Source organism: Bacillus rossius, chromosome 12 (assembly GCF_032445375.1).
Source record: "Bacillus rossius redtenbacheri isolate Brsri chromosome 12, Brsri_v3, whole genome shotgun sequence".
In the NCBI taxonomy this organism is placed as follows: Eukaryota; Metazoa; Arthropoda; class Insecta; order Phasmatodea; family Bacillidae; genus Bacillus; species Bacillus rossius.
This window is the reverse complement of record NC_086339.1, coordinates 34468384-34482321: the sequence shown is the minus strand read 5'-3', so window position 1 is coordinate 34482321 and position 13938 is coordinate 34468384. Positions and strand designations below refer to the sequence as shown.

At 35.2% G+C, this 13938-nt stretch overlaps 2 protein-coding genes across 2 annotated transcripts in view; one reads left to right on the top strand and one right to left on the bottom strand.

The window, feature by feature from the left end:
* The window catches only part of LOC134537826 (endonuclease G, mitochondrial), a 91171-nt gene that overhangs the window by 14069 nt on the left and 63164 nt on the right, over positions 1-13938 (bottom strand). The gene's annotated exons all lie outside the window — the stretch shown is intronic.
* LOC134537827 (surfeit locus protein 6 homolog) lies at positions 1625-12247 on the top strand. The gene is made up of 4 exons (XM_063378677.1): positions 1625-1843; positions 4466-4531; positions 7085-7174; positions 10999-12247. The coding sequence occupies exons 1-4, from the start codon at positions 1708-1710 to the stop codon at positions 11613-11615; spliced, it is 909 nt and encodes a 302-aa protein (XP_063234747.1). The 5' UTR covers positions 1625-1707; the 3' UTR covers positions 11616-12247.

The window sequence follows — 13938 nt, the reverse complement described above, 5'->3', positions numbered from 1 at the left end:
ATTTTTTAACCATCTTGCATATAGTCTTTGTCTTGCGTAGAACAAAGAGTAGTTATCATGGATTCCTATAATTTGTATTTTGTTCTCTTTGATTTTGTTGGTGGTGTTAGGCATGTTGATATCGGGAAAAGTATCGATATATATTATATCGATATTTTTAGTAATATCGAAGTAATATTTTGATATATCGCAAAAATATATCGATATTTCGATATATCGAGGATTTCGAAAATAATTTATTATTTATTTTTAAGCTTACAACCGCAAAAAGAAATTAGACGACATTGATTTATTGCATTTTGCTATGTAAGGTTGAAGAATATAACTTTGTATATATTTTTAAATGTAATAGTGATGGAAATCTTTTGTCTGGTGCAATCACAGACATATAGTGAAAAAATAGTTTCTAATTGTTTCACAGATGTGATGATAATGCTACAAGACGAAAGTATCAATAACTTTAAACTAACCACAGTAAATTCAATCTCGTATTAGAGATAAAAAAATTAACAAACCCAATATTTTTTGGTACAAATTATCGATATAAATGTGTATTTAGATGGAATGTTGAAATTAAAAATTATTCATATGAAAATCAGTTAATCGAGAATTTTTGTGTGTCTAAATTTTTGACGTGACGTCTAATAAATCGATGAACGCCGGCTGCACGCACGAAAAAGTGTCCCGTTACGCACATTGACCCGTTTCGCTGTGTCCCGTTATGCTCATTTTGTATTGCTCTTTGCTAACCTGATCCTCCTAGCATTGAGACCGAGTCCGTGGCGTAATTCTGTTTTCATGCATTACAATGTAACATTTTCATTGCTCTTTGCTAACCCGTTCCTCCTAACATTGCTGCAGAGTCCGTGGCGCAAATATATGTTTTGACTGCATCTTGGTGTTGGGTAAGCCATTTTTCTTCACATCATCCTTGAAACACTCCCATTCGTTTCCTACTTTTCCTATCATCGTCCTATCCTTAACAGAATAACACAGATTGGAAGAAGCTAAATAGTAAACATGTATAAAAGTTATAGTTAAAATAATTTCTTCGTTAAAGTAATAAACATATTTGAATTAATGAGTGCAAATAAAAGTAAATTTATGAATTAAATTGTAGATTTCATTTCACTCCTTCTTTGTATCCATACAAAATAGTGATAATTCAATAAAAATGATTCAATTTTATTCATAAAAGTATGTAATCATTTCATCAATGTTTTGTTATGATATTGTCACGTTAAAATATCGTCCATAAACCGACTTTACAGACAACCAATTTTTTTGTTTTGGCATCGTTACTTTTCTTGTGCAGTTGAACGAATGCGTGCTGGTGCTAGGTTTGTTGTGTTTCCACTCGTTTTGTAGGTTTTCCCACACAAATTACACGATACACTTTTAGAGTCTATCTTCTTGAAAAACTTCCAAACGGTAGATGCAGTTAACGACATTTTATTGGCTGTATTCTTTATTTATGTTAATATCGAATGGAAATATCGCAGAAAAATATCGATATTGATATATCTCTTTGATAAAATATCGACGATATATATTAATATATCGTATGAAAAATATCGGTATTTCGATATATCGATATTTTTCCAACATCCCTAGGTGGTGTGAATGTTTATACATGGCACTTGAGAGACTTGACTAAGGTTATTTTGATTCTTACTCGGTTAAAGTGAGAAATTTGGGGTGTCAAAAATGAAGATAAAGTTAGCGAAAAACAAGATAAAAATTAATGAAACGGCATTACGGAAGCTGTTGCAAGAAGAAAACCAGTTTTTATTAAACTTATGGCAAAAGCTTCCCATACCTTACTCTGCTCGTGAACAAGACGGTGAGTTTTTTGGTTAAGTTAATTGCATTGGTTATATTTGTTTTTTTTTTTTTGTGTAGAACTTTCAAACCATTAGGATCAAATGAAAGTCGGATAAAATTACGCACAATACTTTTTAATGTTGATAGTTAAGTCCTTTCTACAATGGTCGGAAACTGAGCCGTATCTCCCTTAAGGGGCCCGCCTAGTCGAGGTGCGTGTGTGTTAGTGAAGCGGGGTAATAAGCATGATTCCCGCTGCTGCTTCTTGGACAACTGTGATTTTTTAAGCTGTGAACGTAACATTATGTGGCAGAGAATTGAAGATAAAGTTTGTAATGCAAATACGTTAAGTGTTTTTAAGAATCTTTACCGGTTGTTTTACGCCAAAAAAATATTAATGTAAAAACATGCCTTTTATCAATTTAACTCTTCCAGAAATGCAGTTGAAAAACTTTATCCTAATTAAGAAGTACTTTATGGCCCTCAGTGAATTCTTAAATGCTTTTCGTCAACCAACCCTATCTCGGATATCTTGAGTAGGTTTCAAATCACACTGTGTGTGCCAGGGCAGATGGTGCCCTTAACATTACACTATAGTGGCTGCTGCTTCCACAGTTCATGGAAATGTAACATATGTCAACCAATCATATTGCATTTCAAGGTTACAAAATATTAATTTAATTGAAAAATAATATATTCTTTCAAATTATAGCCAGGCAGAATTTACATAAATAATACAAATAAATAACACAGTAGTTATAGAACACAATATTCTACTTGAAACAATTCTTAACATATTTAGAACATAAATCAAGATGGCTACCACCTGTAACATTGCAAGACCCTGCCCTCCTAAATAAATAATTTTCTTTTAAACTTCTTTTTTGTATATGTAAGCAGTAATAAGTCAATGTTTTTAGAGTGATGTATATGTTATGAAACAGTATAATCAGAAATTATGGATACTAATATATGTTATTTTCACTTGCTAAGTTTTTAAGAAGGTATTTATTATTTTATTAGACATTTTCAATCATTACTATTTTTTATGTAATTATTTACAAATGAGCCGCTGTACTAGATTTTTGCCTGTTTAGCCCTACTTTTTCAGGTTATTTCTAAATGATTTTAATGTTGTAAAGTAATTTGTATTATAATTGCTGTTTATAATGTTCATTAACGTGTTGAATGATTCTAGAACAACGGACTGTGTCTGGGCTGGTGTGATGGTTAGAAAGAGAGGCATGAGAGGCCTGTAAGTGGGAGTGAGAAAGAAACAGTGCTTCCCCGCCAACCGAGATAAAGACGGTAATTCCCCCACTGCGTGGGAACTGTGTGATAACTGCTGTCTCACGGTGTGGGAGAGAGAACGAGAATGGGAGTCCCTGATTTCAATGTGAAATTGAAAAGAGACAGATCAGGGGAAGCCCAGAGTTCTGTATGTACAAGGTTTTTTCATGTATTGTTACTTGTTCTGTGATTGGCTTGTATCTGTAAGCGTGAATGAAGCGTGCGTGTGATTGGTCGGTGAGGTCATGTGACGTCTACTCCGTGCGTGGAGAAGACTTTGGCAGGATTTCAGTAGTCGTCTGCCGATCGCTGCACCAGTAGGTCGCGTTCGGTGGCTTCTCGCAGATGATGTAGAAGCATTTGAAGAGAAAATTTCACGTTGGTGGTCGGAGCCAGGCCTATTCTTAAATTAACCTAATTATTTGTTATATTTCGTTCGGACATAATTATAAATTACGGCCACCTTCGTAGGCGTTTTGGCTCGGGGCGAAATTCGTTTTCGCCGGGTGCGGTCATGTTTAAGGCCGCACTCATTTCGTGTACTTGCAGTAAAAGATTACTGAAGGACGTTATTTTTCGTTAATTCACATCATGCAAACTGTGAGCAGTTTTCGACGGGCAGATGTACGCGTGAAACGAGTGAATGAAACATTGGGTTCAATTTGTCTATGCATCCTAGTTTGAAAAAATAAAAACAACAAAATTACAATCGGCGTTGAACATCTGTTTATTTTTGTATGTAATGAACCGTTATACACCGTAACCAAGTAATTGGCTTCTATTGGTTGCACAGCATTGCCGAGATAATCTGTATGGGTCCGTCTTCGTGTTATTGTAGAAACTTGGTTCCGTGAAATCCATTTATGTGATCCGTCTCAGTGTTCGTGTCATTTTAGAACAGGCCTCATAAATATGTTGCAGGGTGGGGAGGGGTGTGACTTTAAGCTCATGTAGCTAGGAGATCCACCATACTATAGTAGAGAATTTCTGAGATTAAAGAGGAATAGGAGATGACTATATGTGATTGGTATTAAGAAGGGCACCAGTTGTCCCATAAGGGCCAGGCTTACGCTAGTCCCCCCTCACGGGACTTCTGCGTACTAACCTCGAGTCGGTTCTGCCGTTTACCCGACAGAGCGCACTTGTTTCAGTGTGCGATTAACCTCTGCGCTCTATTTCCAGCCAATCAGAGGCTTTTCCCCCCATTAATGTTTGCACACACTATGCCCACAACTATAGTAAAAAACTAATTAAGTAGATGTTTTTGACTAACGCATTGACTCATTGGAATTAAAAATGTTTTGTAGTCTTGAGTGTCACAAGCCATGAAAGTAATGATTCTTGATTCTAGGTGAGGAGGACATGATGTACTTGCTTCCTGATTCAGGCAGCAAGACTGGAGACATGCAAAGGAAAGGTAAGTCATCCTGTACGTTTGAAATCAAAACATTTTCACAGAGGCTTTGTTTGAGTCGGCTGTACCGTAAAGCAGGGAGAGCGGCACGCACAGTCAGGGACGGCAAGGAAACGGGTCTGGCTACCGGCATGCCGGAGTGCAGCTGGAGATGACCTCGATATTAGGCTGCCGGGCGGTCCAGCGCGGGGCAGGGGCTACAGCGCTCACACAATACAGTACACTGGCACAGTGCAGTGCTGATTGATTGATTCGGAGAAACCAGACCATGTTTATAGGACAAAACCAGTGATACTTATGTAGATCGTACAGAGAAGCAGAAAACATGGATGGAAGAGATTGCCTTTTTTTAGAGCTCAAATGTTACGTAATTAAAAGGAAAGAGCAAATGAAAATGAGTCTGTTTAATTGATTCAAATTATTTTAATATATCTGAATAGTATTTTCTCATGACTTGTTCTTGCTTCATAATGTTATATACGCTATACAAAATGATCATTAAAATAGAATACAATTAAATGTTGACATATAGTTTGCAAGGAAGAAAGCATAATATTTCTTGCGATCAAGATTTTCATATCTATAAATTTAACTACTGAGATTCTGCATTTCTTTTTTCTTAAGAATAACATCACGACTAATTAATTTTGACAGCAAGAAATTATAATTCGTTACTATGACAAGTTATGTGAGCAACAACTGAAATTTTTTTACTAATGTGAGCATTCAGAGTATTTTATATTGCTGTAGATGTTCAAAGTGTTATATTTTTGAGGTGATGCCTTTTAAGTACCACACAGTTTTCATATTTACGAAAACTAGAACAAACAAATGTATTTCAGTGGACTACAATGATTAATTACATATATGTTTTAATTACTTTTAATTATAAGTTTCTGTAGTTAAGTAAAGAGTAAAAAAAGAACTGGAACGTAAATTTTAAGATATTGTACCTGTATCAGTCCTGTGTTTGAAGTAAAATAACCAATATACGTCTATCCTCATATTTTGTTATTCGGCCATGGTAATTTACTACCCATCATTTAGTTTTATGTTGAAAATCTGGTAATAAAATACATTTTGGTTTCTAAATTATATATAAAAAAAAAATTTGTTTCCTCCCCCCCCCCCCCCATTTTTATTAGTGAAGTATTATTATTCCTCAAGGTGTTTGCATGCCTAGTATTATTACTATTTTTATTTGCATAACAAGGAATTGCGTCAACGGCTCAGTCCCTCTACACAAGGCAGTAAGCCATGATGCACGTTTCTTTGAGACTATTATTATAACTGTGCAACATAGTTCAGTGCACACTCCTTGGATAGTTTTTAAGATGTTAAGGTTGAGGTTTTTAATATGCAGCAGATTAGAACTCTCACATATCAAAGGCCATTGAACAAATTTTTACTAAATTCCTATGTTTTGAATCTAGGCGTCCTGCCTGGCCTTGAGATTTTTCTTTTGGTGTGCAGACTGGTTGTAAAAACATTCTGTAGTTTCCTGTAAAAATGTGTATTTTAACCATCCTACAGTGCAGTTTTGTGCCATGTTAGCATGTCCGTTTAATGTAACTATACATAGCATATTTATTTGTGGACCACTTATTTTGTCATTCTTAAAAACATTAGGATATTCAGGGGTTTATATTTTACTTGTGCCTTACTTGTCGAGGTGTAGAAGATGTAGCCATATCCACCTCTAAAATGTTCCGAGAAAAAAGCAGACACAAACATAAGTTAAAAATTACAAAAAAAAAAAAATTATTAAAAGATTCAGATAAAAGATGCCAAACCACTGAGTACAACAACTGGTTCTCTGTGTAAATAGGTTTTTGCCACTTCCGGCTGCATTGGGCATTGCTACCTCTCCTTGGATGTAGAGGAGAAATACAGTAGGGCTTACTGAAGTGCTCGATCAAGTATGGACTAATTGTATTGTCAGGAATTATTCAACTCTGCAGCTCATTGCAGTTGTTATAAAAAAAATAATTTTTTTTCTGTTAAAATTTTGTTTGGCGTGATTTAGTTTTTTTTTTTTAAATTTAATTTATGGCATCTGAAGTTGATCAGTCACCAACAAAAAGAATAAAATGTTGGAAGAATGAAAACTGAATGTACGTACCTAACTTTGTAGCTCCACGAAAGCATGCAAAGCTTACAAAGTCAATCCCACATGTTTCGCAATACAGTTTGCATTTATTATGTACATAATTTTTTTTTTTACTTTCGGACTTAGTGTCTTATTTAGAGACAATAAAACACAAACAGTATGACCAGGGCCTTTGTGGTCACAGTCTGACATAGCTGGCAGCAAGGAACCAAGTGATTCCACGAGACCGAGAAAACCAACCTCAGAATGGAAAACCGGGACTCGAACCCGAGTCCTCCAGAATGCCAGTCAAGTGTCTTACCTCAGTCCCACCTCACTCCGTTACTCTCCCGTCGTTGGCTGACCAGCTTCCCTTGTGTTCTTATGTGCCCATGTGTCCGTACGTGCTTGTGTTCTACGCTCGTGCGTGTACTTGCGACATGTAAAGGTAATTTTTTTTTTTGCAGTTAAAATTTTCAAGCCTGGTGAGGGAGAGAAGCACGCGAAACGAGCTAAGAGCCTGGAAGAGCTGTATGCAAAGCGGAACACACTCAAAGGTACGTAGGTTTTAATGTTAAACAACATAAACCGTTAGGATAGAAGCTGTAGCCCAGTTGTTAATAGAAATATACATATTCTTGATAGTTATTGAATGCAATTTCATCTATAACACTAAGGTACTTGGAATATTTTTAGAAACAAATGTTTGCTGTTGAATGATGGCCGGTAATTTTGATTACATTATCTTTGTCAGTAATTGCCAACATGAACTGAAATATAACTTTGTTTCGTTCAACAGCACCCATTACTACAGCAAAAAAAAAAAAATTCACCAATGTTGTTTCGTTGAACCGGGTGTGACGTCACACTGTACCAGACCTGGTATAGCTGCAGCTGATGCTTTGAGAATACCTATCTCATACCATTTAAGAATCATCAAATGCTGAGGGAGAATTTAGCGTGCACACTTTTTTGATATTTGCTTATCAGTTTGTTAGATTATAACTATTTATATACTAAAAATAATTTTAACAATTTTTAGGTGAAAAGTAATTCAAGTCGAAAAGCAAGTATTAATAGCAGAAATGTATTTTCTGAAGTTAGTTTTGAATATTATATAACTTCAATTTGCCATGATTTATTATATCCCAAAGCAAAGATGATTGACATATTCTTGAATACGTGAAAATCAAAAGTAACAAAGGAATTTTTTGTAGCTGTAAATATTTTTTTCTCTATTTTATAACTTCAATATATGCCATGCTTTGTAAGATCTCAATGGATTTTGACATGAGTTGAAGTAGATTGTTGATTGACACAAGAATATCCATGAAAATAAAATTTTAATAGCTTTCTTACAAGTGAAGTATGTCTCATGAATGATTTTGCTTAAAAAAAATCTTTATTTAATGTTTAATTAAAAATATACTGCCAAATCTAAGTGAGTGCTGCAAACAATTAGTTTCAGTCAAGTATGCTGCAGTCCCTACACGTCTAGTTAGGCCAGGGCAGATGCACTCTCTCTTTGTATGCCAGCTGTGAGTGTGATGGTTAAAAAAAAATCAAGCTATAAATTACTTTAATGCAGTAATTTTGGTTTGTTTCAAAAACACCACTTAAAAAATAAAACTTGGCAAGAGAGAAATGTCTTTTTCCTGGTTAGAAGACAACTTGAAATTTTTAAAATAAGTATGTTTAAAATAGCTAAAAATAAATTAGTGATAGAAACACAAAATTTAAGTCGAATAAAACTATATTTTGATAAATGGTCAACTTCAAAATAAATTATGTATATCTTCAGTGGGAAGATTCCAGAAAATTAAACACATAATAAGACTGTACATTGAAAAAAAAGATCCAATTAATGCATGCATGTTGGATTTTACATAGTATAATTAGTTTTTCCACGGCATCTTGTCTCGCTCCTTGCCCTGTCACAGTGTTTGCAGCAACTGTGTTCCCACAGAGATCCTGTGCTACAGTGGAAGGTTCCTCCGGGCTTTGATACGAGCTTATGGACTCTCTTTATGAGCGACTGGGATGTTACCGCAGAATACGTCACACACAGCTCCTTGAAATAGTGTTAATGTTTTGGGAATCATTCATTGTGGCAACTCAAATTTTAGTTACAAAAAAAAGTTTTTTTTTTTTGCTGAGTTTGTATTTGTATGTTGTATTTTAAAAAGAGCAAATTTTTTTTTAAAAACTGTGATTACTGATACATAATACCATTTATCTGTAGAAAAATCATCAAATTATCATTAATATTCCACAGAAAATTTTGCTACTAGTGCTATATAAAAAAAAACTTGTTTGAAACTCTTCTATAGAACTTTCTTACCACTGACCATTGTAGCTAACGAAAAATCTTCAGAGAAAACTTAAGGTGGTACATCAATTTAACTCTTCATAATCACCATGCCATAGTCTCAGCCCTTCCCGGCTGACTTGCTTCTGTGATCCATTCTTTATTTACATTGTGAGAAAAGAGGTATTTGAACAGAACATTTAAACTCTTTGTTTTTGCTTTAACATGTTGCTCTCTTGTGACTTTTTTATCTTCTAATCTAAGTAGCTTTATTACTTTCACAAAACAGTAGTCAACTATATCTCGTCTATGATTGAAAATACAAATTTTAGACATATTAAACACATAATAAACATTTGTTTTTGTGACTCATATCACGTACTAGTTTTGGGTAAAAAATAAAATAACCAAAATTGGCTGCAACCATGGGCTACATCAACAAAAATACGGGAACTGTTACGCTCTGGACAAAATGTGAACACGGTAGTTGAAACAATGTTGAAATAGATAGTTATGATCAATCTATCACCATGAACATACAGTAGTCGAGTACTTGCTGCATTGCTCTATGACACTATAAATGTTGCGACTTGTGCCTTGAAAGCAACGTAACAAACATAAATGTAAATAATGTGCCAATGAGTGGAAATTGGCTGTATGTTTGGAATATTGCAGAATGAGTATGTGGCCATTGTAAATAACTAAAACAGGTGAATAATTATAGTTAGGCATGTAAATAGAAGTTAATGTCGTTACTATTTTGCAAATTCGACTTTTGGTTTAGTTCATGGTTATCTTAAAATTGAGTAAGGTTAGTCTTAGTTCGTGGTATTTAGCGGTCCTTAAAAATTATCTGCCTCCTGTAGTGAATAACGTTTACTAGATTTGGGCCTACATAATAAAAAGGACATTTTTCCTTTCAAATAGTATGGAAATTTAGAATTTTATAACCTCAAATAATTACCGATTATGTCCCATTTCCCACGGGAAAAGTTTTTCTCTGCCCAAAATTTTCCAGAACCAAAATTTTCCATCCCACTTAACTCTATTTAAAGTACTGTCTTTTTTTTTTTTATCTTTGTTGCTAAAGACTGCACAGTGAATGTATTCCCCTTCCCTTGCATAGCAGCTTGAAACAATTAGTAAAGCAACAGCAGGTGTTCCAGAGAGAAGTCATGTGGTGTGTCGTCTAGCATTCTGCTGCTAGGGTACTGATCTATTCATTTGTGCACCGTTGTATACTTTATACTTAACCTTACTTCTTTTGTTCTTCAATCTTATCTTTGGATTTTATTAAATTATATTTTTATTTAAGTGTGTAACTTGCACACATACTAATAACTTGTTGTTATGAGTGAACTTTCACTTTTGACCAAATTATTGGAATTTCTACATATCTAGAACAGGCTATTCCCCAACTTTATTTGTGGTTAGAGTTAAATTGTTTGCACAGAAATATAACTTTCTTACTAATGGGAAGGGCAGTATTGTTTTACATATACAAATATAGAAAACACTAACGACTCAACTGCTTTTAAAAATTTCTGCCTGTTTTCGAATTAAACAAGGGCTTTCTGATCACATCTCATAGCATTAGTAAGCACTGTGGGGAAGTGCAGAGGATAGAGTTTGGTGCTCCTAAGTGTCTTGTAAGCTTACTCTTGAGGGGAACATTTTGAAACATTAACATGTATTGTTTCAAACTGTTCAAGTTATTTCCAGCTTGAATGAACTGTAGGTATAGACTCAACACACATTGCATATTTTATGATTTAGTTTACCAAGGAAAAAAAAAACACTAAAGATTTAAGTAGTTCATAATTTACCTACAGATATTTTAACTGAAGCAATATGTGTTCACATTATTTTTTTTTGGGTTCAATGTAAGATAAATTCTGGAAAAGGTTTTGGCATTATGTAATGCTGAAAGCAGTGTTAATTTTTGTATTTAACTATTCTGTAAATTAAAAAAAAAATGAACACACATTTGTGTTGAAACATTATAACATTATGACATAGTTATCATCAGTTTTGTATACTGTCATAGTAGAGCAGTGTAGTGTGTTGTTTCAGGGAGCGTTAAACTGAAGTTCAAAGACAGACTCCTGAAGAAGGGGTTGAAGCACAAGATCACCAAGCAGAAGAGGAAGCAGGCATACAAGATGAAGAAGAACCTGCTGCGACCGGAGAGGCCGGCGATGACGGCGTCAGCGGAGCCGGAGAGGAAGGCGATGCCCGTGAAGCCGGTATTCAACAGCGAGGGCAAGATGGTGTTCAGCAGGTTCGACTTCACGGGCTCGGAGAAGCGGTCCAAGGAGACCCAGAACCCCCAGCTGCTGCTGGACAAGATGCAGAAGCAGCGGGAGAAGCTGCAGAGGCTGGAGGGCGTGGGGAGGACGGAGCTGGTGGCACAGATCAAGGAGAAGGAGGCGTGGAAGAAGGCGCTGAGGAGAGCGCAAGGCGAGAAGGTGAAGGACGATGTGGAGCTGCTGAAGAAGTCTGTGAGGAGGATCAAGGAGCAGAAGCAGCGCAGCAAGAAGAAGTGGGAGGATCGGCAGACGACGGTGGACCAGGCCAAGGAGAACAAGCAGAAGAAAAGGACTGAAAATCTCTTGAAACGTAAAACTGAAGTTAAACAGAAGAAAATGAAGAAGGCTTCAAAGAAAGGCAGGGTTTTTATTAAATCTTAAGTGTCCAAAAAATACACTTTTTCCTATAGAGCTTTCTTTTATCTAAGTAAACTTAAAATATTTTAGACTTGCTTAAAAAATTTAAGATAAATGAGCTGTGGTTTTAGATTATTTTCACAACAATCAACATTTTGTATAATGAAAAGGTTTGCTATAAAATTAATGAGATACAATATGTAAGTCAAAATATAGACTAGTGATGAAGTGATTTTGGACTAAAAAAAAAATACTTTTTGTTTCATGAGTATAATTTTTGCTCTTTTCTCATCATCAGCCAATTGCATGTAAATTGAGTCAAGTTTCAATTGCCTGGCATTATTTCTATCTGTGGATTGTTTTTGTTGCAGTGTATTTTATTACTTTTCTAATGATGTGAAATAGTGCTGGGCTGGAATATTATAACCCACTAGATCAGCTCTGCAGAATATAAAAATGTAAAAGGGAAGAACAGTTGACAGCAGTGAGGAATTCTTGTTTCAGAGAAACATAATGTTAACCATTGTTATTTAGTGTTATTTAGTACAGTGTTCTCATTAAATATTTATTTTTGTAGTGAAAGTATCATAATAATACAAGTACAGTGAAATTTTGCTATATGTTAAACATTAAAAAAAATATTTTTTACATGTAAATAGAGGTGTACTTTTTTTCCTTCATTTTTCTGGTTGCAGCAGAACATTTGAAAGTATAGTGAATTCTCTTCATAAATTACTTTAGGGGTATCAAATTTAGGCTAGATTTCGGACCCCACGTTATTGTGTTAAATGTATTGGAATTAGGATTTACTGTTTTCCACTCCACATTGATGGGTCATCAGTAATTAAATATTTTAATTTATTTTGTGATGTTAATGAATGGGTGTGATCTAGTATCAGGTCAACGTGAAGGAGTATCATACGGGTTTATAAATTTACCACATTTAAATTCATCATAGTTTATTAAGTAATATTATAGGAGATAAGACAAAAAAAATGATAACTTTGATAACTCTAAATTTTATACAAATTTTCCTAGCACGCGACGACCCATTGATACCGATATCTAATTCCAGTAATGTCCAGGGTTAAATTGAATTGCATGAGCCTCTATCTAATAAATAAATTATTAGTAAGGAAATAATCCGGCTTAGTTCAGGGGAGGGCAGTTGAAACTCCGTTCTTCTCGGACCACTGATCTCGTCCTCAGCTTTCCAGGATATACGAGCAGTCTTGCTGTGAAAGAAAGTCTAAACTACGATCCAGTAGCAATACTGATGATGACAGCTACTGTTGACGCCATTCCAGGTGTGCTGAAAAATCTTTAGATTGGGCAGTTCTCACCAGCGCAGACAGGAACTGCAGCATGAAGATGATCGGAAGTCTTGCAACACACACAATGACGGATATTCGCCCGACGCGGTAGTAAAATTAATTGCGAAATGCGACTCCCTATAGTCTGTATGATGAAGAATCAGACTTCCTTCACTTAAGACTTGCAAAAACAACTAATTACGCGGTAGCCACGTATCTTCTTGTCCTCTGCGCGCAATTCCCGAACCCAGGAACTGTCACGCGCACAGAGAACGTCCATTCACTCCGCAGTTCAAAACTTAAGTCTCTCGTTCCTCCCGAATTGGCCGACCAGCGAGCATCTAAGCTAGGAAGAATAATTAAACAACCTCTTTTCTTACCTGGCGAGAATTCAATACTCGAAGACCATAGCTAACAGTACCTACATGCGAAGTCAGTAATAAACGGAACAATACATCTCGAATAAATGTTCAATAAAGAAGAAGAATATCCTAAATATCAATGTCAACTGATGAACTATGGAATATCTTTGGGTCGTCACGCCATGCACAACTCAGCATTTACATACATTACATAAAAATGTATAGTTACTCTTACTAAGATGACGAAATACACATAAAGTTAAGATACAACAATAATTACAAACATGTAAACATGTCCAAATGTTTACAGGGGACCAAAAGAATTGAACACCACAATTTAGAGAGGTACTTTTGAAGGGGTTTAGTTTATTCATTTTGTCAATTTCTTAACTACAGGTCAGTTTCTAGATTTCAGACAAGCAAAAAGTTAGATACAGTGTTCTTTGTGGTATGAAAATAAATTTTTAAGACGTTACTAAATAAACTGGTAGCTATACATTTTGAAAAAGTAATGATAATATGTTATTGTACTGAAACAAAGAGAAAATACTAGTCACTTATAATACTGTTGGAGTTAGTAGTACAGTAGACTCCCGAATATCCGGGTGCGGATTATCTGGTTTGCGGATTAACCGTGCCATATTTCACTTCCATAAACCATAAAAACGAAAA